General features: G+C 36.9%; 1 protein-coding gene and 1 long non-coding RNA gene across 4 annotated transcripts in view; one reads left to right on the forward strand and one right to left on the reverse strand.

The window, feature by feature from the left end:
* NKAIN2 (sodium/potassium transporting ATPase interacting 2) overlaps positions 1–25,655 on the reverse strand; it is a 941,569-nt gene that overhangs the window by 166,532 nt on the left and 749,382 nt on the right. For all 3 annotated transcript variants that reach the window (XM_057311072.1, XM_044386300.3, XM_057311073.1), the window contains exon 4: positions 5,505–5,705. In XM_057311072.1, coding sequence (XP_057167055.1) covers positions 5,505–5,705 — 201 coding nt within the window. The remainder of the gene's footprint in view (positions 1–5,504; positions 5,706–25,655) is intronic.
* Positions 16,360–21,191, forward strand: LOC130543543 (uncharacterized). Its single transcript, XR_008958970.1, has 3 exons — positions 16,360–16,446; positions 19,379–19,515; positions 21,047–21,191. It is a non-coding gene; the product is annotated as an uncharacterized LOC130543543 (long non-coding RNA).

The raw sequence follows: 25,655 nt of genomic DNA on the forward strand, positions 1-25,655 counted from the left end.
GTAAATAATTTCTATTCTCAGCCAGCATTAAGAACCACTGTTTTAGAGTAATTTGATACTTAAATGCCTTTAAGCATTTCCACTCCCATATAACCTGAAAGAATTTTTAATAATCCACTTAAAAGCTCTGTACATTTGAAATTGATGCTTGATATTTTTCATCATTTTTAATTTTTTTAAAAAATGCATTTTATTATTATTTTTTAATTTCTATACCCAACTCATGACCCAGAGATCAAGAATCCCATACTCGACTGACTGAGCCAGTCAGGCACCCCCTCGTCATTACTTTGAATAGTTGCAAAAGGGCTATTTATTTGGGCATATTATAAATATTAATATCTTTTAAAGAGCCATATTAGTCTTTGAAACCCATACAATGAAATTTGAATACCACCGTGACTTGAAATTCACCTTCTTTCATTTAAAAACATGCATCCCTTCAAAACAATGCAAGTTCGTCACTCAGATTTACTATTTACCACTTGAAGAGCAATGTCACAAGCTACGTTAAAATCAGGACCCAAATCTTCGACCACCAAAATCTTTGTGAATATGTCTTTCCCAGATTAAAGAAGGCATCAAAGTGCAGTGTGAGCAATAAGGCAACTCACTTTCGTCCATGCACCATGCACTCCATCAACGTCCAAAGAAATATTCCTGTGCCATTCCCAGCACAATCCCAGATTAACTTGGATAAAGTCTTTTGAAGTCTTGAAAAGTCCTCACCAATGCTATTCCCAAGCAAGTCTTAACAAGCCAAATATCAAATATATATCATTAACTGGGAATAATTGGAAACATCTGTGGCTCCATCCATGTGAAGGCACATTTTATCTTCAAAAAAATTTTTTTTACCATCTGTTAAACAATGATTTCCATTATTTTACGTATTCTAAAAAATACAAAGTTTTCTGAATAGGGAATAGACATGACTGAAGGATGAACTTGATAGTGATCCTGTTTTTAGCTATGAACAGCACACCAGGTATTAGAACCTTTTCTAAAGTCATTTATGATGTTCCTGTTAATTTGTATATGGTTCCTTAGCCAATTTTTATAGTTGTGGAAAATAGTAAGCTTATTAACGTTTTTACCAGTATTCTCTGCTGGTATCCTAAAAATATTAATCAGTCTGCTGTGAACTTAGAAGTGTGTTGGAAGTAAAGGAAATTAAGGAAAACAAAACCCAGCAATTTTGGTTGGAGAGGCTTAGCTTAAATTTAGAGATATTGGTCCTCTGGAGGGAATCAGAAAAAAGAGGGATTAAGTATTTGTTTCTGTTTTTTTTTGTTTTGTTTCCAATGTTTTATTTGAAACTGTAACATATATTTTAAAACATAAAGTTACTTCCTTACTGCTATAAATATTTTTCCTTAAAGCTTCATTTATTTACATTTCCACGTTCATCCTGTTGGTCATGGGAAGTGAGGTACACACACCTCCACTCCCCTCCCCCACGGCAGACATGGCTAATTAATCATGGCTTTCGTTGCCACTGAAGAACTCTGAATTTGGGGGTTTCAGGAATCCATTTTCAACCAGCTGCTGCTGGCTCTCAGGCTGCAGTCTCATTCCTAGCCTTGGTATCAGAGGAACACTTGGGTCAGCAAGTCCATCCTCCCTATTTACTAGCTAAGACATCCTGGGAAAGGCTTTTCACCTGTTTTGCAGCCTCACAGGACTGTGACGCAAATCTAAAGATTTAATTCCTGTGAACACATTTTGTAAACCAGGCAGTTGCAATCACATGTCGTTTGAAGAAATCGGCTTAATTCTTTTGTAATGCGAACAACACCATCTCTGTAGTCCATCTCCTCCCTGGCTCTCCATACATATTTACTTGATCTATTTTGTAAGTGTGGGTTTTGTTGTTGTTGTTGTTGTTTTATTAAAGCTGTGCACACCTGTATTCCTTTTAAATGCGATATCTGATACTAACTAGAAGAAAATGCTACTAAAGGAGGAGAAGGCTAGAAGTCTCACACCTGGCTCATCATTACGGTGTTCTGGTGGTCCTCTCTGCTCGGCTGGAGGCTGTGTGATTAATAGCCCCTCTTCCCAATTATGTGGGTATTATACTCGTCTTCCTTTGGCTGTAGATGGAAGATATCTTATGTATGTGCATTGCAAAGGTGGGCTTTGTGAATGCTAATTTCCAAATCAGCTAGGAGTTGATTGGCAGAAAATCGAACAACAGACCGACAGGATTGCCAGGGGTCAGGAATCTGTGAAGAAAAGGCTGGGTGAAGTTGGAGGAAATGAGCTAGAGAGATTTGGAGTGAGTCAAGAGCAGTAGCTGGGAGAGAGCAGTTTGGGAAAGCAGATCCCAGCCAGACATCCTGGAAGAGAGGGCGGCTTCAAAGACTGGTGGAAGCAAGGAGAACAGGAAGTTAGCTGACTTTACAGAAAACGAGGTGGAGCTAAGAAGACATTACTCCAGAAACTGCACAAACTGTATTCTCTGTCTACCATGTCCCCAAAATATACCTATTTGTACCCGGTTTGTATTCTAAGGAAGAATCTCACCCTATTTTTGATTTGTGACATTGTCAAGGTCAGGGATCCTGTCATTTGTTTCTCAAGATGCCAGCAGGGGACAAGCACTCAGGAAGGGTTCACCGGACCCGACTGAGTTGAATGTTGGATTGTCTGGGGGATTATTTGGGTAACATGAAAAGGGGAGGAGCATAGATTGAAGACACCATTTCATCTCTTAATCAGGATAGTAGAAGTGATCAGAATGACTATAGAAAAATCTAGTTGGCAGGCTTCCAATTAGTAGGCAGAAAAAATTGTTCACGGTAAGTCCCATTTTGGTTTCCATTCTAAAACTCTAGTTAAGATATGCTAGGTTTTCTGCACAGCAGATGCTTTCAGCCTGAGGCTGGCTAGACAACAGCAAGCCCAAAGACAAAAAGGGTTTTGAAAATGCTCCAGGTAACTGGCTTGGGTACACTGTTGCTAACTGACTCTCAGGTGATCCACAGTCAGCATTGCCAAAGAAAAATGCGCCGCCGGGAGGACGAACAGGTGGAAAGGGGAGAAGTAAAGATACCACATTCTGTGATGGCTTGCTCAGACTATTTCTCTACTCAAATAGGGACAATGCAGACAGCAGTGAGAGCCAGTAGATTGAATTATCAGTCACATCTGCTCTTCGGGGCACTCCTTCCATCTTTGCATTCTAGCCACTTGGCATTTACAGATGATTTTACTTTGGGCAGCATGTCAGCCTCATGTCCTTTATTTATTTATTTATTTATTTATTTATTTATTTATTTATGCAGATTACCTGCGTGCCAAAATTTTATGTGGGTATAATAAATCTATGAATATAGTTTATACATACACACATTAATTCAACTAACTCCCTAAAACAGTCACATGTAAGTATCCATGCACATAAACTATACCCTTACAGCATCCTTGACCTAGAAGTGGGAGTTTTCCAAAATGCGTGGGTACAGTAAAAAAGGGACTTCCAATGAAGGGATGTTTTATCTAAAATCCCCCTCTAATATATTATCTGTCCCCAAATGCCAGAAACGTGTTATTTTTCCTTTGTAAGAATGAATACTTCATCCAAATGGATTTTAAATAATGAAATTACTTTTTCCATCCCATCAAATCTAACTTAGTTTTACTTCAAGATAATTAAAATGAACAGTTTTAGAGTTTAAGAGTGTTGTAGAAGGGTGTGTTTGTTAAGAAGGGTCTCCGGTTGCACATATTCAAGGGAGATCACTCAATGCTTTAGCCAAAACATAATTCAAATACTGTGGAAATAATTTATGCTGATCTCCCAAAATTTACATTCTCCCTTCTTCTTGGCCATTTTGCGGTTGGGTGGGACTGTGTGATTAGTTCTAGACAATGGACTGTGAACAATGATCTTCTCTTCTCAGGGAGAAGCATTTTTGTGCTGGTGTAGATACTCCAGATCGACCTGTGCTCCCTGGCGTGGCGACCCATGATGACTGAGGTGGCGGCTGCCCCACCAGCCTTGTTTTCTTACTGACAGTGATCGGCAGAACTTTCTGCCGACCCACAAGAATAACCCTTTACGGTTTTTAGTCACAAGGATTTAGTAATGTTTACGAGCACAGAATACTTAGCCTGCTGTAATTTATGTGTGTGTATGTGTATGTATGTGTGCGTGTATATATACATTCTTCATTTAAAAAATTAGTAACTATATATTAGTTACATAATCTAATACATAGACATTCACATGGTTTTATTAGTTCCAGAAGAATTTTATGTGAACTAATTGATGCCATTCTATCCAGAACGTGTTGTCTCATTATTTAAGAATTGTGAATTAACATCATTTCCAAAGTAATTGACTGAAGAAAGACTCAAAAAGCAGATTCTATTTGCATTATTTGTCATTAACAATCTTAAGGCTATGCACAGCGGTTTCAGATCTACATGGAGTCTAAGAAAAATATATGTAGATCTGTACATATAGGATATGTAAGAAATAGATGGAGACACGTATAATAAAGTTGCCTTTATAAATCCTACAAAATTACGCATTTAGCCTTAGTAAAAATCCTTCTTGAGAAAAGGATGTGTTTATTTAATCTCTTTGTCATAGTGATACAACATAAAATAATACATTTTTTAAAAAGATTTATTTATTTACTTATTTGAGAGAGAAAGAGAGAGAATGAGTCAGGGGAGGGGCAGAGGGAGAGGGAGAGAGAGAATCCCCAGCAGACTCCCTGCTTAGCAGAGAGCCTTAGCCGGGGCTTTACCCCATAACCTGAGATTATGACCTGAGCCAAAATCAAGAGTGGGGCACTCAACCGACTAAGCCACCCAGATGCCCCACAAAATAATATGTTTTATATAACAGACATATATTATACAAATATGCTCTATAAATACTGTATACAAATACAAACTCCTAACGTCCCCTGGTAGAAGGAGGGGTATTGATCAGTTTAATACTATGAAAAATGGAGGCATGATAGTCCTAGAAGTAGAATTTATGAAAAGCTGAATTGTTTTGAAAAAGCAGGGAAATGATAGAAGGTGATGCATGGTACTTTGGCAAAATCTGGGAAGAAGAATATGGGCAAACGGAGAGGAGAATTCCCAGGGCTAGAAGCACAGGCAGAAAGAAGTACTTGAGGAAAAATGTACATTGAAATCTTATAAATTTAGGCACTGTAGCATGTTAGTTGTGAAGACTCTCTGATCTTTCTGCAGGAATCTTTGGAAAAGTCTTATTTACCAAAAGCCAAATGATCAAACCTTGACTGGTTGGATTTCTTATATAAAATGCTGAAGATGCCAAAGCCTACTTACTGATTTACTGATTGATGACATTTTACTACGCCCTGGTTTAACCTGACAAATCCCTACAGAACGGGGCCTTAATTAGAAAAAAGCAAATAGCCACACTTTATCCAGATTCCATTTGTGTGCGTTAAATTTGCAGGGAAATAAAACAATTCCAGAAGCACTAGGAGTGGTTGGCGGTCAACACTTACTGCGAGGACAATCTGGAGGGAACTGTGAGCCACTTCTATGTACTGGTACTCCAGAAAACACCCTGAGACTGTGATGTAGCGATGGTCTTCTGGGGCCCAGTCTGGTGCAGGTGTCACTGAAGTCACCGTACATCCTGGTCCATTCTCCATCCACCAAGATCGGTGCATTGAAATATTAAAAGTCAGGATAAGGTCTGTTTCCTGCAACAAGGTAATTTATAAGGATGAGAATTACTTTATAAATGTTAGTCAGCTTTTTGGGACTGACTTGGAGTGTTCCAATGGGAAATGTGGTTTTTTCCCCCTCCCCTCACCATATTTTATGGACAGAAAGGAAGCATCCCAAGTAAAACTATTAGTTCCGCTTGAAAGTTATGTGTCTATAGATTCTATTTATGAAGTTTGCTTGACTACAATAACATAAATAAAAATATTTATTAGTAAAATTATCAATGACTGACATTATTTGTAGCACTGAAGAGTCCTTACTTGTGGGGACTTAAAATATTACAAAAGGAGTGATTTAAACTATCTAATCATGTGAAGTTCATCTTATTTTAAATCAGCTACTTTTTCAACCTCTGAATATTTACCTTTTACACATTTAAATATTAAAGCTGTACTTCAATTTGGCAAAATTTAACATAATGTGGCTAAAGCTAAAATTTGTAAGATCTTTAGTCAATAAAACATAATATTTGTTGTTCATAATATTCCTTAGGAAATATTAGAAATTCTTCCAGGGTGGAGATAGTAAGTCAACAACTCTTCAGATGAAGTTCAGCATGTTAGGTAATGTGTAGCTATAAATGGAATAGAATGTAGATTTCTGCACTTAGAGAGCTTATAATCACACACACAAGCATAGAGCTATTAATAGCACACAGACACATGCTGTCTTCCAGAAAGAGAATGACTAAAAGGAAACAAACACATTCTGTTACACAGTAAGTCAAGGGAAGATGAATCCTAACAGAGAGGGTCAGTGGTAGAAAATGGAATTAGTTCACTCTCAGTGATAGTGCTACCAGATAATAAATACCAAGTATTCTCACTCCAGAATGAGGTATTGGATTAACTAGGTAGATGCTGCATAGAAATTATCTTAAATCAGGTTTTGTGACCTTGAACACTCACTCACACCGAATGCCTGAAAGGGTTCAGCTGCAGTGGCCGGGGGTTTAGAGATTGAAAGGATGAGTCCTCTGGAGTGAGCTATGGAATGAGTCACGTGATCTCCATGGAGGGAGTGAGTAAATTTTCTTTCCAGTCTATTGACAAAGGCTTGCAACCTGGGAGATACAGCAGACTAGCTTCTGGCTCAGGCCGGATAAATCTTAAAAGAAAGCCTGTGGGTGGAGCTACCTGCAAATGGCCAAACAAAAAGTGTCTACACTTTCTGATTACATTAACAGATTGTTGAATGTTGAACCTGTCTTCAATATCTGACTTAAATTCATCTTGGTTGTGGTGTGTAATTCTTTTCGTACATTGTTGGATTCATTTTGCTAATATTTTGTCAAAGCTATTTGCATCTATATTTGTAAGAGGTATTGAGCTGTAGTTTTCATCTCCTGTAATGTCTGTGTCTGGTTTTGGTATTAGGTTAATGCTTGCTTCATGGACTGAGTTAGAAAGTTTTCCATCTGCTTCTATCTTCTGGAAGAGATTGTGGAAAATTGGTATGATTTCTTAAATGTTTGGTAGATTTACCAGTGAACCCATTTGAGCCTGGTATTTTCTGTTTTGGAAAGTTATTAATTATTGATTCAATTTCTTTAATAGATATAGGCCTATTAAAATTGTCTATTTCTTCTTGTGTCAGTTTTGGTAGATTGTGTCTTTGAAGGAATCTGTCTAGATTATCTAGGTTATTAAATTTGTGAGCATAGAGTTAATCATATTCCTTTATTATCCTTTCAACGTTAATGGGATCTGTAGTGATGTCCCCTCTTCTATTTCTGATATTAGTAATTTGTGTCTTCTTTAATTTTTTCTTAGTGTGGCTAAAGGCTTATCAATTTTATTCATCTTTTTAAAGAACCAGCTTTTGATTTAACTGATTTTCTCCATTCTTTTCCAGTTTTGGATTTTATTTCTGCTCTAATTTTTATTACTTCTTTTCTTTCTGTTTACTTTGGATTTAATTTGCCCTGCTTTTCCCAGTACCTTAAGATAGAAGCTTGGTTATTGATTTTAGATCTTTCTTCTTTTCTAATATAAGCATTCAATTCTATAAATTTCCTTCTAAGCACAGCTTTCACTGCATTGCATAGCTTGATATATTGTATTTTCATTTAATTTATTCAAAATAAGTTTGAGCTTCTTTTGAGATTTCTTTTTTGATCCATGTGTTATTTAGAAATATACCTTTAATTACCAAGTATTTGGGGATTTTCCAGTTATCTGTTATTGATTTCTTTACATTTTTGTGGCATATTTTCCACTGTCTTTCTGTACTGTTTCTATCACTAATTTTTTTTAAACTGACCAACAGAACTGTAAAACTCATTCAATATTAACTTCTACATGGTCTAACACTTTAGAACCAATAGATTCCTTTTTTGTCTGTTTTTTCCTGGAGACCTCTGAACTGGAATCCCACAGGCTTCTGCTCTCATCAGGCTCTATGCAATTGATGCATAAATTTGGACATTGGACTTCACTTAATATCATTAGTTCTTTCTTATGTTGGATTCCCCAGTTGCCTGTATTTGACTAAGATGACCTCAATATTGCCATCACTTTGACTAAACTTTTGACTAAACTTAGGTTTCTTCCTAAATACAGGCCTTGACCTCACTTTCCTAAGAACATTTTCTTTAGAAAACTTGCAATTATAAATTCTTCCTTTGCTCCTTCAAGATGTAAATTTTCTAAAACTCAGGAATGTCTTTCTCAAGGCCCTGGGAGCCATTTCTTTGAAATGTAATTGTCAAGAAAGATAGCATCGTTATCTCTCAGTCTCTGTGGATGGGTAGAAGCCTAACTCTGAGAAGAAACAATTAACAAACACAGATGGCCTAATCACATTGACTAACCTCCCCCACAATGCCTTCAGGTACTTTTCCATTAGCTCAGCCCAGCATTTACGAATCCTCCCAACTTTTGTTTCAGTGGAATTGAATTTAAGTTCTGTCCCCTGTTGCAAAATTCATAAATAAAATCTTTCTTGCCTGTTTCACTTGGAGTTGAGCTCAGTTCTGTACTGACATCTCTCTTCCCTACCATAGCGGTTAAGAAAACGTGTCTTGCTATTTTTAACAATTGTCCAGTGCAATTTTTCTTGACAGCTCTCAAGTCTCTTACTAGGTTTTCTTCCTTGTTTCACAGAGTACAAAATTCACTAGTTTCCTAAGAATAGGTGAATGATGTTAAGCCTTACGTGATTTCATTAAGATTTTATATTAATTGATATTTTGGCTGGATATATGCTTCTTGGTTGAAGATGATTTCCTCTCAGAGTGGGTGAATATTTCTCCATTATCTTCTGGTTTCTGTTATAACAGTTTAGAAACCTGATACCATTTTGTTTCCTGCAATTTTTTATGTAACCTGTTTTCTTTTTTCTGATCTCTTACATTATTTTGTTTTCAATAGTGAAATATTTCAAAAACTTTGAGAAGTGTAGAGGGTATGTACAGCAAAATCATTATACCCATCACTCAGACTCATTAAACCTTATGCTATATTTGCTTGCTGTTATTTTTTAAATAAAATTTTATAAATATAAACAATGCTATCTCTGTACTCCTCCTAAATATTATTTCCCTCTCTCCTTCATAGATGATTACTATCATGATTTTGGATTAATATTCTCATGAAAGTTCTTCATAGTTTTATTAAATGTTTATACATTCATTAATAAGATAAAATATTGTTTTTAGGTTTTAAAATGTGTATACTCACTCACGTGGAACCTAAAAAACTAAAACAAATGAATAAACAAACAAACAAAAAAGCAGAAACGGACTTGTAAATACAGAGAACTGATGGCTGCCAGAGGGAAGGTGAATGGGTGGGATGAGCAAAATGGGTGAAGGGTAGTAGGAGATACAGGCTTCCAGTTATGGAGTGAATAAGTCTTGGGAGTAAAAGGTACAATATAGGGAATATAATCAATGGTATTGTAATAGTGTTGTATGGTGACAGATGGTAGCTAAACTTGTCGTGAGCACAGCATAATGTATAGAGTTGTTTAATCACTATGTTGTACACCTGAAACTAATGTAACATTGTGTGCCAACTATACTCAAATAATAAATTTAGAATGAAAAAAATAAAATAAAATGTGTAAAATGTGTATACCCTCCAACTTATTTTGGTTCCATATATTTTTGAAGTTTATATAAGTAGAAAATCTTTTGGCTTCAGGTTCTGAAATTCTATAAGCAATACTTTGATGGCTTTTTTTTTTTTTCATTTAGTTCATAAAGCATTTGGAGGGCCTTTCAATCATGAGACTGTTCCTTCCATTCCAGAAAACATTCTTGCAGTTCATCTTAAATTATTCCCTTCTTTCTACTTTTTCTGTTACTATATAAATTTCTGTTAGTCAGACATTTGACTTCCAGGATTGACCTCTTACATTCTTACCTTTTCTTTCCCATTTTTCATATCTTACATTTCTCTTGACTCTCTTGGAGATTTTCTTTACCAACTCCTTGCAGTGTTATGTTGAACTATATATTTTATTTTTAATATTTTGAATTTTAAGAGTTATTCTTCTCTAATTATTGCTTTTGTATGCCTAATATTTTTTAATTGTTTCTGGGCTATAACTTTTCATAGTTTTCTGAATTATTATTTTTTAAAAATTGTGTTTCCCATATTGGTTTTGTTTTATCTGAGTTAATTATTTTTACTAAGCCAATAAGTAGATAAATAAGTAAATAATACAATAATTATCAAGCATCTACTATGTGCCATATGCAACATTCCTGCCTTTATGAGAGTTCATCATGCAGTAGGGAAAATGAATAACACATACATAAATATATAAAAATATCAGTGTAGCAATTAACATATGGAGAAAAATAAATTCAAGTAAAGAAACAGGATAACTGCGAATTGAGTCATGGGGGGGGAGTGTAAAGCTATCCTAAATATAATGGTAAAAAAAAGCTTATTTTGTGTTAAGAGAGTCCTGAATGGGATGCTTGGGTGGCTCAGTCAGTTAAGCATCTGCCTTGGCTTAGGTCATGATCCCAGGACCCTGGGATGGAGTACAGCACCGGCAAAGGGCTCCCTGCTCAGTGGGGAGTCTGCTTCTCCCTTTGCCCCTTCCCCTCCCACCTCTCCCCTGCTTGTCCTCTCTCTCACTCTCTCTCTCTCTCAAATAAATAAATAAAATCTTTAAATAGAGAGAGAGAGAGAGAGAGAGTCCTGAATGAAGTATAGGACTGAACAGAGCAAAGATAGGGAAAAGCATTCCCAGCAGAGGGAACAGCTGGTAGGAATGTCCTGAAGATTTTTTGTTATGTTTGTTTAATTTTGTCTCTGACTTTCCTGTTGGGAGTCTTTCCTTAAAAGTCTGGGGATCCCTGGTTGTTCTTTCATATCCAAGAGGAGAAAGTAAAGCTTGTGTGGCTGTTATTATGCATTAGTGTAGTAGTCAGCTAGTATCCTTCACATATGATGACCGGGCAGTGCCTTCCAAATGCTGGATCTGTATGAATCTGTAGGACTTTGTTCTGGGTCCTCCAGTCTACTAATGGGTTGGGTAAGCACCAGACCACAGAATGCTTGGGCTGAACTGGGAAGGAGTTGCTGGTTTTGCTACATTGTATGCACTTTTTTTTCCCCTTTCAGTATGCAGTCTTTAAATTAATCCTAATGTGTTCAGAAATTTAGCCCATGCTTGCCTGTGTCTGGAGTCTCACTTGTCCAGAGGAGAAGCCTGGCTTTATAAATTAAAGGAAGAACCTGGGGCAGTCCAATTTCTCCCTGAACAGATTATTCAGTCCATTCCCATTTTCAGTCCTGTGCCTCACACACTCTGCCTACTTCTAAATCCTGATTTTTGAAGGGCTTTATAGGTCAAATCTGTACATTGGAACCTTTCTCCACATGTTCATAAACTAGGTTTTTCTACTCTGCTAAGTCACTCGCCAATCCTCCATCTACTTTCTATCTTCTGAAAACTGTCCTTTTCCCCACTCTCCTATTCTCTTTTACTGTTAGTTTATATTTTTTTATTCTTTAATATCACTATAGGAGTTTAGGGATAAAATATAAATAAGTGTATATTTTCAACCAGTTACCATTAACTGGAAGATTCCTGGCATTATCTTATATTCCATTTATCTTCCCATAGACATTTAAATAAAGAACTTTGTTTTTGATGTGCATGTGTGCATTATTTTAACCACAAAATATAAATTCCTTGTTGTAAAACAGACAGTAGAAAGGTCTTGAAGTTCCCTTTTAATGCAACAGAAATTTCTGTGTTATCTGCTCTATGCATAATCAATAGGTTATTTAATTCCCACATATTTTGTAAGTTTGAGCTCAAAATTATAAGAACTTTTGAGACAAAGAACAAGTCTTGATAGCGCAAAATAAGAGAGAAAACTATAAACTAAATCTTGTGAATTCTGCAGGGATTCATATTCAAAAACATACAAAATGGTCTCATAATTGTAAGAGTTTAAAAGTTTTAAATCTAAAAGTTTTAAATCTAAACTTTCACAATTTTATGTTCAGATCAGTACAATAACAAAACCCCCCTTTGTATCAATGTATTTATTCATTTCTCCTAGTAAGTCTCCAAAAAGTTCAGATTGAAGGACCCCATTATCGGTCACGTCAATTTTCAAAATAACAGGGTCTGATGTGTTACATGAAAGCTGTTATTAGCATTAAAAAGTTATTTCTGATAGGGGCTATATGCATTCAGGAGAACACAAGAACCCTAATTGCTCAACAAATAATAAGCATTTGGTTAAAAAAAAAGTTGACAAGCAAATGAGAAAACGATACTAGTAACATCTCGAAATTTCAATAAAAAGCTAAAATTTACTTTCACAGTTTCATGGCATTTGAAGAAGAGCATAGACGCATCTTTCTGTTCCAAGAGTAAGCAATGGAGAATCTACTGCAGAAATTAGAAGGTGGAGGGGGAGAGAGAAATTTTGAGTTGCAGTTTAAAAAATCTGAAATGTTTTCTTAGATTCTTGGAGTTTTCTATGACTTAGTTCTTTTGGAATAATAATATTGAAAATGGATACTTTCTCATTTCTAGACTGCTTAGTCACTACCAGAAAGGCTAGAAACTGCACTTTATAATAAGGCAATTAGGTTACAATTAGCAGCATAGTGGCTAACACATATTAAATTATTCATACACTATAGGCAAAGCCATAAAGATGTGAAGTGATAGAACGTTTGATCCCTAACATTATGGGGCTTATTGTATCTTTTCGAGGACAAGGTATAAAGATGAAATGTAGCAGTACAAGGGAGTGTTTGATCAGTATCTCAAGAGAGGTGTGGACAGTCTATGCACAGGACGTTGGAGGGTGTACTGCCTGTGTACTCTGGTAGGACAGCCCCTTAGAGATGGGAACTCTATCTGGGGCCTGAAAAAAGGCCAGGCTTAGATAGGCTCACAGCCTGGGGGGAAAGACCATTTTAAGTAGAGGGCCTAAATAATCAAAATTGCAGAGCTATGAGTATTTGTATATTTAAGAAATTGTATATTTAGGTAGCCTTAATTTTATGAGGTGAGAGTTTGTGAGAAGGTGCTGTATAAAATGGCTTTGGGAAGATCTTGATTTGGGACTGGATTGAGCAGAGACTTAAATGCCAGAACAAATGTCTCGGCGTATTGAAAGACTTTTGATCAACAACAGGATGTTGGCACCGTCAAGCATGAACCAAGAGGTGTTGCAATAAATATTAGTCTGCTGTAGGACTGGGGTGGGGCAGTGCAGGAAACATGATGGACATCACTACGGGTGCTGTTTTAAGCAATAGTCATTATGGAGGTAATGAATAATTCATGCTATAAAATTCAAATGCTTGACCTTATTCACCCCAGACTATTGTCCTGAGTTCTACAAGGGTCCAGGGAGGCAGGACCCAAATCACTGCTCTCAGCCGTCAGAAGAATGGGAACAAGTCAGCATTCTCCTCTCCTTACTTTAAAACATGCTTCTGGTGATGATATTAGAGGAATGCCAGCAAGCACATTGAATGGAAAGAAGCAACTTTTACCAACAAAAATGCTCCAGGAGGTCAAAATATATTAATAAAAGCATGTGAATTTACGGGCGCCTGGGTGGCACAGTCGGTTAAGTGCCCTTCTCTTGATTTCGGCTTGGGTCATGATCTCAGGTTCTGAGATTGAGCCCCAAGAGGGCTCCCTGCTTGAGATTCTCTCCCTACCCCGTCTGCTCTTTCTCTCTCTCTCTCTCTCTAAAAAAAAAAAAAAAAAAAAGAAGAAGAAGACATACGTATTTAGTTGTTAGGACTCAGAGAAGTAGTTAGGAAACCTTGGGATTGAATGATATACTGTATTAGCCTATGATGCAGGAGTTGGAATAGTGGGAAAGGCTATATTTGCCACCAACAATCACTTTTTTGCAATGAACTCTTATTTATTTACAACCAATATACATTGGGCTACAGTTTGAAATAACACGAGAAAGCATCATTTTATATCTTATTGCCAATATCTACATATGGATACCAATTCATAGGAAATGCTGAAAAATTCTTAAAAATTATCATCATCCATGGCTTGTTTCCTGCTGGTGAGCTTAATATTCTAGCCCTAAATATAGCTGTTTTTCTGTTAAGATATACATAGATCTATGCAAATCTACATATAAAAACCCAAATGCTAAATTTATCCTGGTAACATATGAAAATCAGTGACAGCAAATTATATTGTTGAAGATGCCAAGAAGAAGCAGCTGAGCAAATATAGATTTGAGGAGATAAGAAAAATTACAAATGCGCTTTATTTAACAGGTTGAATGAATGTTGCATATGTAGGAATGAAGCCCAGAACATAAGGAAGTTCCTATCTACCAGCTCCAAAATCCAAAGATGTGATTCACCCTGCTAGATGATGAACTTAAGGGAAGTAGATGAGGTGTCAAATATACATCTATTCCCTTACTTTCTTTCAGAATCTTCAACTATGGGCAACTTTGGGGTTTGGATGATTATGGATCATAATTCAATATAACAACATAGCTGGTGTTAACTCCAGTTCCTAGCTCTTGTCATTAATTATTCAAGAAAAGATTTTCACAAATATTTCTGTGAGTGTGGAAAACATTACAACCATTGCTCTAAAAACAGATGAGGGAAGTCTGATGGAATTCGGGTTGTTAAAATTTAGATTTTAAGCACAAAATGTGTTTCTTCTCACTATATAGAAAGAGTCACTAAAGATTTAATATAAAATGTTTAAATTTCATTGCTATTATATATTTTCATTATTTCTTGACTGAAACAGGTTTCTCATGTCTGTGGTCCAACAAAGGCCATTATTTCACTTTTCCAAATCTTATCCTGACTGCCTTCTTAGTCCCGATAAATGTTTTATGTTACCTCACAATGGGTCTGCACTTTCTGCATGCTGAGCATTGCTGCGAAAATCGCATTTTAATAAAATCCTCCTCAATACCTCCTATTAACATCCTGTATATCTGTCTGCATTTAAATTAATACTCTGGACTACTCCTTCTAAGAAGCTTTTCCTGATTAACTCTATTCCCTTTTCAGCACCACAATGCTATACCTAGTACTTCTTTATATATGTATATGAGTAGCAATATTATCTTGGTTAATTGCTTTCTTCTTACGGGTAAAGGGGGATGTGAAGCGCAAGGATAGTCTGCTCCTGCTCAAAAAATGCATATTAACTCTCAGCTGAAGAAGAAAGTTTGCATTTGAACTACAGAGAATTTTGTTTTAAGGTGATCCTTGTAATGTTCTGAAAGAGAAAGAAGGGGGGTGAGAAGAAGGAAAAGGAAGAAGAAGGACGGGAAAATAATTCATTAAGGAAGCTTCTGTGCTCATGTTGAAGTTAATCGAACCTCCAGAAAGTCCTCATTATTATTATTTTTTTTTAACCTTCTAAAGTTAGGACTCATCAGCTAGGAGTAGGATCTAAGTTTGGCACAATGAGTCTTCTTTCTTTCACACCCTTACTAGCAGATGCTAGAGGCAGAATTTTCTCAGCTGGTTACAATAATGAAAGATCAACTTCTCACTGGCTTTATAGTTTTCCATGTACTGAAACCTCTTCAGGCAGCTTTTCCTGCTGTTTTCTCACTTCCCGTTTGTTCCTTCCCTACAGGTATCTTTTCCCATCCTGTGAGTGTTCCTTTCCTATCTAAGAGCTTTGAAAAGTGATCTGCATTCACTCTAGGGGTTTAGGGAGGCAAAGAACAGGTTAGCTATTTCAAGAGAGGAGGTTACTGCTGTTTTAGCACCCACCTGAAGGCCACCATTTCATTTGTCTATAAAGCACATTTCTGTGGATTTTTAATTGGCATGGAGGCACACAAGCGCTGATGATATTGAAGACTTGGAAACATTTAAGGAACCCTGAAATGTCCTTTAGTAGTTCCCCACCATTACTGCCAGGCATTATCCCAACTACATGTGCAATCACCCCCAGTACCGACACTGTCATTTCCGCAAGGTCTGAAATTCTGACTTGGATAGCATCTGTGCTTGCCTCCACGGATTTTAGCTTGTCAAGGGTTGAATTGGGAGCCTGATCTCACTTTGATCCATAGTTCAAAATGTCTCCATTAAATTTGTTACCAGAGATGTTAATAAAGTCTAATGTTCTTTTCTTTGTTGATTCTCTTGGAAGAGAGCAGCAGCTCATGAGAAAATGACGAAAAAAATGGTAGCAAGACAGAGAATGAGCCAAGTGTTAATGCTATTGATGATGGACTTCACAGTAATTTTTCAGGTATTGAGAATGACCATAACTGGAGATGAAATGAAATACTAACCAATAGAAATTTTCTCTATAAAATCTCTATAAATCTTTTCATTTTAAAGATAAGTCTGTCTCCTGGTCCATTATGAATGCTGCAACTTATGGTTAAATTTGAGGCCATACATACTGCAAAGAAGAAAGGAGGTAAAATTTATGTATTCATTACCTAGTATACGCTACAACAACATTTAAGAGGTAGGGATTACTATCCTTATTTAACAGCAGGAAAAAAAAAATGAGACTGAGTGCATTTATAACTCTATCAAGTTATTTTTTATTAAGGATGAAACTAGATTTCAAAAGTGACTTCATGTCCCTGGACCTCGTTTCCTCTTAAGAAAACTTTTTGGTCACCCAATCGATCATTGCCAAAACACCATACTTGGTATTCTTTAGGAGAATGTACTAGAATAAAAAATGGCAGACACATAATTCATACAACTTATTTCAAAAATTTCTAAACGCTGTTCAGAAACCTACTCAGCACTGTATAAGACCTTGACATGTCCTCTTTGGTGGTTTGTCAATTCTCATCCAAAATTCACTACCTCGCATTTATAGTACAGTTATATTTGCCATGCACTTGGATGAAGAAGCTTTTAAAGATATTTTAGTTGTACTTTATCCTCATGAGAATTTTTTTTTTAAGTGGTAAGATTTGTTTCTTGTCTTGTTTTATCCCGGCAAGTACATAGATCAATACTGCTTAGAATTTGTGGAGACAAATATAAATAAACCTCTAATTCTAAATAAAACACCTTTAAGTATATGTACCTATTTCATTTGGAGTGCTTCCAAAGTGCTCTTTGCAGCTTTTGTAACACATAAGGCCAAGAGGCTACTGGTGGAAAGGTCGCTGTGTAGAGGAAAACATTAAACAACAGAGAAAAATACTTATCACATTATAGAGAGAAAACACTTAGTTTCTTAGTCTTCTTTAGGAAGAGAAGATATTCTCGCCAGAAGTGTAAGGGAAGACAGAATTAGAAGTTGGAGGCACAAATACAGGGAAAGAAAGGACCAGTTCTATCATTTTTGTGGCAGTGTTGGAGAGATGAGAGCGGAGCGGTAGTTCATTGGACAGTAGTTCATTCTAGAAATGGTGCTGATACAGCTGCAGCATCCCCCAGAACCTAGTTCTATTTAAAGGATGGGCTTCCTTCCAACTGATTTTTTTTCATTTTGTCTACAAAAAGGAGGCATAATTATCAGAATATTCTTTTCTATTTACTGGTGATTCTCTTAAGAGTATCAAAAAATGACTTGAGAAGTCCCATGAAAAGGAATAGCTTAATAATTCCCCCTTCCAAAGTGGTTGTTCAGAGCCCTAAGCCAAGGAGCCATGTAATTTATATACCTTAGCGTGCCCAATACGAAACTGGAAATCACAGAGGAAAACATTGTGGTATAATTTTAGGTTACAGGTAGATTTTGTTAAGCTACTTCAAATAAAGGGATAATAAAATGACCAGCTCCTTTCCTGCAGTGAACATAAGGAATGGTTGACATCTAGTGTTCTCCTACACCTAAGGGATCTTTATAGCTTTATGATCAGCTTCTTTGTTTTGGGCTTTGTGTCTGAAAACAGACAATGATAAAACTGCATCCTGACACTGTGTCCAGGGCGGTTGTGGGAACTAAAAATCAAGTCGTGAGGAAACTTGAGAGGAATCTGGGTTGAATTATCTGGAAGAGAATGAGAAGGGCCCTTATAATTGTCTTCAAATGGTTAAAGAGATATTAAAAGTTATCATTTATAGTTAACTCTAGGGAAGCACCCCAAGATTCAAGCTGATGAATTTATCTGGACGGCAAGGCTGATCAGCCTTAAAGGATTAGAAATGCACCCAAATCGAATGGGCAGTGTTCTGGGTAACGAAGCCCTGCAGCTAGTGGTTTTTAAGCAAAGGATGGATGGCCCTTTAAGAGTGAAAGGCTGTGCTCAAAACTTGTACAGTCTCTTCCCTCAAAATGATTCTGTGATTATATGAGTAGAGAGAGACTAAAGATCACACATGATATGATTTTCTGTTGCCTTGGTTTATTCAGGGCCACTTAAATGGACAGGAGAATGCGAACTTCTGAAGTTCATGTGAAATAACTTAGAAAAAATACACTATAATTTTAAGCCTACAAACGAATAGTTTATGCTCAACTGCTAAAAATCTGCCTCCACTGACAACTACTCATTTTAGCTCTTAAATACTATACTAGGCTTTATTTGACAATGGTTATATATAAATTCTCAGCATCAGGGCACTTGGAGAATCTCTTTAGCAGTATCAAAATCACTTAAACACTCTTGTGAAAAGGAGCAATTTTAATAAATTTGCACCAGTGGTTGCTCATATCTAGGATGAAGGGAGTGACTTGAATTTACACAATGAATCTGAAAAGATTCCTACAAAAATCCAAGCATCTTAAGAATTAAATCTAATTAGACTACTAAAAAAGTCACTTACTGTTATGGAAAATAGCCACATGATTTTGAGTGACTTCGCACTTTAAAAAATTCGGTCACAGAAGAACTGAAATTTACTGCGAATCCTAAGGCTAAACTCAAACCTGATGTATGTGACTCCTTTCACTCTAAAATCTAGTAATTAATTTTCCCTAGTGCTACATTGTCACTTCGCATGGATTGAAGCTTTAGTTTTTATTAACTGTATAATTTGATTTCTCCCTAGTTGAGTCCATGTTAATCATTCTCCATAAAGAGAGATGTATGTGCCTGTCGGAGGTCACTGAGAGTAAAAGAAAAGGAAAAAGTAAAAATATTTCATGTTCAGGAAAATTTTGAAAGCGTTCATGTCATTCATGGGAATCACCTATTTTTCTTTTTTTCCTTCTTCTGGTTTAAATTATCCAGGTAATTATGTAATTTCTCTGCTCTGTTTGCCAGTAGAAACAGGGAGTCGAGACGGTGGGAAAAGTAAAAGACTGTGAATAAGAAGATATGAGCTCATGACCGTGGGCATCATTCTCTATATTGCTTTTTCATTCAGTAACACAGAGGAGATAATGACCATCCCTTTCCAGGTAATTGAGTACTAGAGAAGTAAAATGGGAACTGTTACCTTTAATAAGGATGAATTTGGTCTTAGTGGTAAAGCTCTATAGGGTACTGAAATAATGAGATTTCTGAAGATCTGTAATAATTAACCATTTTCATCTGAAGAATCCTACCTTTGAGGATTAGCACACAGTTCAGAACCCTCTCCCATCACTTTAAGATACTTCCCACTATGCCGTAGGACAGCCTTGACTTACTTTTACATTATTATTGCCCAGATCCTGTACCCTGGCTACTCTACTTTGTCACTTGGTCCGTAGTACTCCCCCGGACTCCTTTCCTGGCCTCTGCCCGAATGTAAGGAGTCTGCATTTGCCTGTGTATATCTCCAAACATAATTCTGGCTTACTTACCTTGCTCTAGACCTTCTCTCCACTTGAATCTAACACCCCAGCCTCCGTACATGGAGCCACAGTAGCTATGGGACATTTCTTCCTATGCTACTTGTGCTCCTCCCTGTGTTTCCTGACGTCATGATTGGCTTCCGATCCTGGGCCTCACAGTCTTTCTGCGCCAACTGCTTTTCTAGACCCAGTGCACATCAGCATAAATCCTACAGTCTAAATATATTCCATTACTAATTACTGGCATAAGTATCTCTTGACTATGACAAGCATCTAATCGAGCTTCTGAATTGAATTATTGAGTCAATAGATTTCACGTACATATAATGAATGTATTGTGGTCACGTGAGCTCTCTCTTTATAACTTGGTTTAACATTTCTTTTTGACTAAAATGGATTTCTGGAAAATATAACAGTTTTTGAGATATCTTAATGCTGGAAAAATTTTAATGTGTATCAGATTTAAACCATAAACAAAGAGAGGCAAGAGGAATTGAATAAGAAACTTGTGTTCAATTAGATTAATGACTACAAGTAAGTATATCTTTACTTCTCTTAAGCTCCAGGGTCCTTATTTTCTTCTTTGGTGGAAACAGAAAACAATATTTCTCCTGTGCACGTGGAATTTATAAATTCCACCACATTCTTTGGTGGAAACAGAAAACAATATTTCTCCTGTGCACGTGGAAGGAATAAATTATTCCTTCCCATGGGCCAAAATAAGCAAGAAAAGACATCTTGATACACTAGTTTGGGGGCACATAATTTGAGACAGGAAACAGTGTTGAGTCTGAATTTGGGGGCTAGTCAAGTCTGATAGAAATCATTTCAGAGCATTCTAGAGGCAAGTGATAAACTGCTTATCAGTGTCTGAGAAAAAGACCTAAGATTGCAAAAGTTAGTTTTGGGGGCAAAAGTCCCCTGAAAGAGGGAAGATTGTTCTGGTACTGTTCTGGACTTCTGACCCCCTCTCCTCTGTGAGATTGTTATACCCCTGTGGCTTACTTCTTAGATGAATGAATTAAGAGAAAAGTAAAAGTACTTATTTCCCACTCTTCAGGTTTTCAGAGATGAAAAAGAATTTCCACTTCATCCCTCCTCAGGAAAAAAAGGATGGGAGAAATAAACTTGCCACATCTCTCCTTCCCCTTAGTCTCATCACTTCCACGAAGAATGACTTATTTAATGGACAAGTTTGGAAAAGAGGATGAGTGTACACAGGTCAGTGGTTCCTCTCCTCTTATTTGGAGCCAGCTTATCTCAGAATGCACAGGATTTCTACAGCTCCACGGGGTGAAACTGGAGGTACATTCTAGATCTTCTTTATATCAATATTTATGTGGATATTTTATAAAGATACATTTGTATTTAATGTTGTTATCTTTTATAAAAATATACAACTCAACTGAATTTCTGCCTGGAAGCTGAATGATACCAGACTGGAGAATGGGTCATGGAAACAGAAGGCCCAAGGCAAGTATTGGAGAGAAGTCTATACTCCTCAAAGGGCCCACTGTACCCACAGCCCACTTTTGAGGAATGCTGAGTTGGGACCCCAAATCCCTGTCCACTGCTAATTGGATAATGAATATAACTCTTATACGAGATAAGGAACCAGTTAGATCCTGTCTCTTGCCCAGGCCGAATATAGTATATTTAAATAAATTTAACTGTCTGTCACTAAAATATCCATCTCCAAGTCATTGATGGTATTCTAAATATGTCTTGGTTCCTGGAAACTGGAAAGTGCCTATTTCATGAAAATTAACTAAGATTACAGTTCTTCAAAATCATGAAGGCCATGACTGTAGAGGGTAAAATGAAGTAAGACATGATTATAGACTTCCAAGACTGTATAATCTGATACACAGTCAATGCAAGTAATTACATCATAAGGTAGAATGTGTCTATAACCTTAGTAAAGATAAAAAAAACCCCACCATTTTTGAAGTTAAGGTCACATCCTGTTTTGTTATGATGAAAGACTTAATAGGGGAGTTGGTATTTTAACTAGACCTTATAAGACAGAGAAGTTTTAAGTAGGAAGAGATATAAGAGGGAATTGTGGGTGAAGGTATAAAGTGAACAAAAGAATTTAAAGAGGAAATACGGAAGAAATGGTGAGTAGGTCTGTGGAGCCACAGTGGATTGCTTTTGCACGTGTGTGTATGTGTATAACCTAATTATGTGTGATTATGTGAGAGTGTGCAGGCATGAGTGTGTGTGTGCAAACATGTGTGTAAATGTGTGTGTCTGTCTGTACATGCCCCCTGGGACAATCACTGTGGGGCGGTAAGGCAGTGGAGTGGGGTGGGCTAGAGGGAAGATGAGAGTCGTGGGGCACTAAAGCAGAAACAGCTGAGATGATTAATTACTTTGGGACCAATGGGGCATCCTTTTGACTGTAACACCCACCAGTACCCAGGACTTATGCACCAGCTGGGAGCTGGTGTGGGTGATTGAAGATTTAGACTTGGCATTGCACAAGAAAAGGTGAAGGATGGAGACACACATGTGCTGACAGTTTTATAGACATTATCTCACTCCATTCTCATTACAATCGTTTGGAGTGAACCTTCTTACTTGGGGGGGAGAAAACTGCCACTGAGCAATTAAGTGACCTGGATGGAACTCCTACTTGTCTTACTCCAAAGCTACTGGTTTCTCCCCAGTATCAGAGACTTCCAAATTTTAATTGTTTACATACTTTCTTCCTTGGTTTGCCTTGTCATCACTTGCATTAGTCTCTTAATATTTTTCTTGCAATTAACTTACACTTTGAATTTAAGTTATAACTATTTATTTTGAAAAGGAAATTCATATCACTATTTGATATGCTGGTCATGCTTTTTTTAATTCAAATTTAGAATTCTTGTATAATAGAATCCTCTAGCTAGCACATAAGGCTAAGAAAAAGCCCACTCTCCCACCCCTCCCAACGATTCTGGCCTGGATTAGCTCTGAATGAAGACACAGGGTTTGGTGAGCCAAACTAAGACTGTATTTTAGTCTCTACTCCAGAGAGGTGCCTTGGAGCAGGGTACAATCTACATAGCTTTATGTGGTAGCCCTGAATATACCTATTAAATTAAAACAAAACAAAACAAAACAAAACAAAACAAAACAAAACAAAACAAAACAAAACTAAACCCTGCCTGACCATGTACTTCCAGAAACAATCTAGCACTCTTTTGGAAATATTGCATTTCACAGAATAAGAGGGGGCACATCAGTTGTCTTGATATCTGTGAATTTGCCATTTAGACTCCTGCTTATGTATGGGAGCATTTAATGAGGCATGAGTCATTTCACAGAATGGATTTCCTGGATGTTTAACGTATCTGTGTTAGATGGATAGATTTACACACTTGGATATGTAAATGTTCCTTCTTTGGTCCATGAATCTCCACTGTATAACGCTGATGAGAACAGCTCAGGTATCCCAGGACCTGCCCCATGATATGATTATATCATGACTCCATGATTCATTTACTGCATATTTTATCAGAAGTTTCAGTATTTCTTCAATTCAGAGCTCTCTACATTCCCACAAACTCAGGAGGGAGCTTTTTGAATGCGAGTTTTGCAATCTGGCCCTTCACCTCTGCTTTTACCCTACTTACTGTATTCCTACTTAGTTCAGAACCTGGCAATTACTTTCTTTTTTAGATATTCATGGAGGCAGCAAGCAGTATTCTTTTTTCTGTTTTTGAGTGGTAACAAAAATAAAGTAAATCTGATTATGATCATTACTTTTTTTTAAAGAAGACAATGTGTTACAATAGAAAGAGTAGGGACGTGGGACTAAGACACACTTTGAATCTGGCATTTGATGGTTTCTAACTGTGTAATCATAGCTGAGTTAATTCACCTTTCTCTCTTCCTTTTTTAAGTGTGGATAATACTTTTAAGTTTTTCCACGGGGCCAAAAAACATAAAGCACGTACGGCACAAAGTGGGTGCTCAATGAAAAAATTTCTTTTCTCTTTTCATAGTAACTTTACATTTGTTAAAAGTGAAGCGAGATAAGCTATTCAAGTTTTGAAAAATACCTTTGATGTGCCGCTGGATCCTGTCCAACTATTTGGTATCTGATGATCGAAACTAACCAGCTATTTCCTGCTTGCTAACATTTCAAGCAACACCTCCTGCCCAGATAAAAAATAAAACAAAGGACTATGATTATACATTCTTGAATCATCAGATCTAGCATTTTTCTTCCCTGGTTGCTAGGGTCACAGCCTCAGTGCAGAGCCGGGAGAAAAACTTTGCTTAAGAAACTGACATGTAATCAACGGCAACCCATACAGGTGAAGAAGATTTCTAAGAGAGGATATGTCCCAGGGAAAGAAAGAAATTACACTCAACTATGGCTTTGCGATTTATGTTTTAGACTCTTTGATGATTGCGTTTAGTTCCTAAGTGGAATGAAGGAAACTCTCGTGTCAGGAAGACAGAGGAGGCAAACGCAAATCAATATTGCAGAGGGTGCTCGAGGAAATGACTTTTCTTCTTTCGTGGTATTTCTGATCTGGGAATGATGCATCTTAGCAATTTAACTCTCTTCCTTTAGAACAAAATAAATATCCAAAAACTGGATTTGAGAAATCTGGAAGTGAAGATGGAAAATTTTAAGAAATTAAGTAACACAAATGAGCCAGCAGAGTCTATCGAAATGACCCAGTGAGAACATACAATGGTGAATTATTTTTAAATAAATAACTTGCAACCATTTGCTCAAGTGATATGTTCAGATTCCAACCTCTGATTTTAACAGGTACCTACTCTGATTCAAGACAAACAAATTCACACCACAAATAGACTCAAACTTTTTGAGAACAACTTATTGGCAGAATTAAAAGTCCTACTGTAAAAAGTGTAATTCTGTTCCCTGCTTTTGAGAAGGTGCAGAATAAATAATATCCTGGCTATCATTTGTAAGACTTTCCTCACAGTTGGGATTTTGAAAAAAAAATGAAGGTGTACCAATGAGCAGATCAAAAGTTTGAATTTAGCTTCTGCTGGTTGTTCGCTAAACATCCTTTCACTTCAAGTCATCCCATCGTCTCATGATAGGATAAGAAAATTGGCATTTAAGCATTAGAACTGAGCTCACTTTCTTCTCTCATTTGTATAATCCTTAGAGTCTTAAACCCAAAAAGGACCCCAGAAATTATATTATTTGCTGGTAAGTAGCAGAACTAGATGAAAGTCCCAAATGTCCTAAATCTTACTGCATTTTATGTTTTTATCCTTCTAGAGTGAACAAATCACGCACTCTCGTCCTACTGACCTTAGAGAGATCATCATTTAAGCAAAACGCCCTCCCTCTTCTCTTCCTTTCTTCGACATCTGGAGCAGGCTATGATTACTTTTATTGATCCCTTAGACTGATGTATGCACCTAACGTAAGAGTCTAGGGAAGTTTTCTCTTTTGAAGAGGTTTTAACAGGGTCTCTGTTATCATTACCTGACTGACATCCCTTCCTTTTTTCTGATAATAGGAATCACCTTGCCCCGTGATGTTAAGTTGACTAATCACAGTACTTCATCCTTGTAAACACAGTAATTTAGCAAAGGGAAAGGCCCTGTTTCAAGTAGGGACAATCAGTGTCCATTTCATAGGACTGAAGTGAACCTCCAAGAAAGAGGATGTCTCCTTCTGAGATTGAATAAACTGACGACTGAGAAAGTCTGCAGAGGCCTGCCGGCATCTCTCCTACCATAGCAGGGGGCATGCCTGGGAGGGAAGCAATAACACA

The sequence above is a fragment of the Ursus arctos genome, unplaced genomic scaffold (genome assembly GCF_023065955.2).
Source record: "Ursus arctos isolate Adak ecotype North America unplaced genomic scaffold, UrsArc2.0 scaffold_13, whole genome shotgun sequence".
Lineage (NCBI taxonomy): Eukaryota > Metazoa > Chordata > Mammalia > Carnivora > Ursidae > Ursus > Ursus arctos.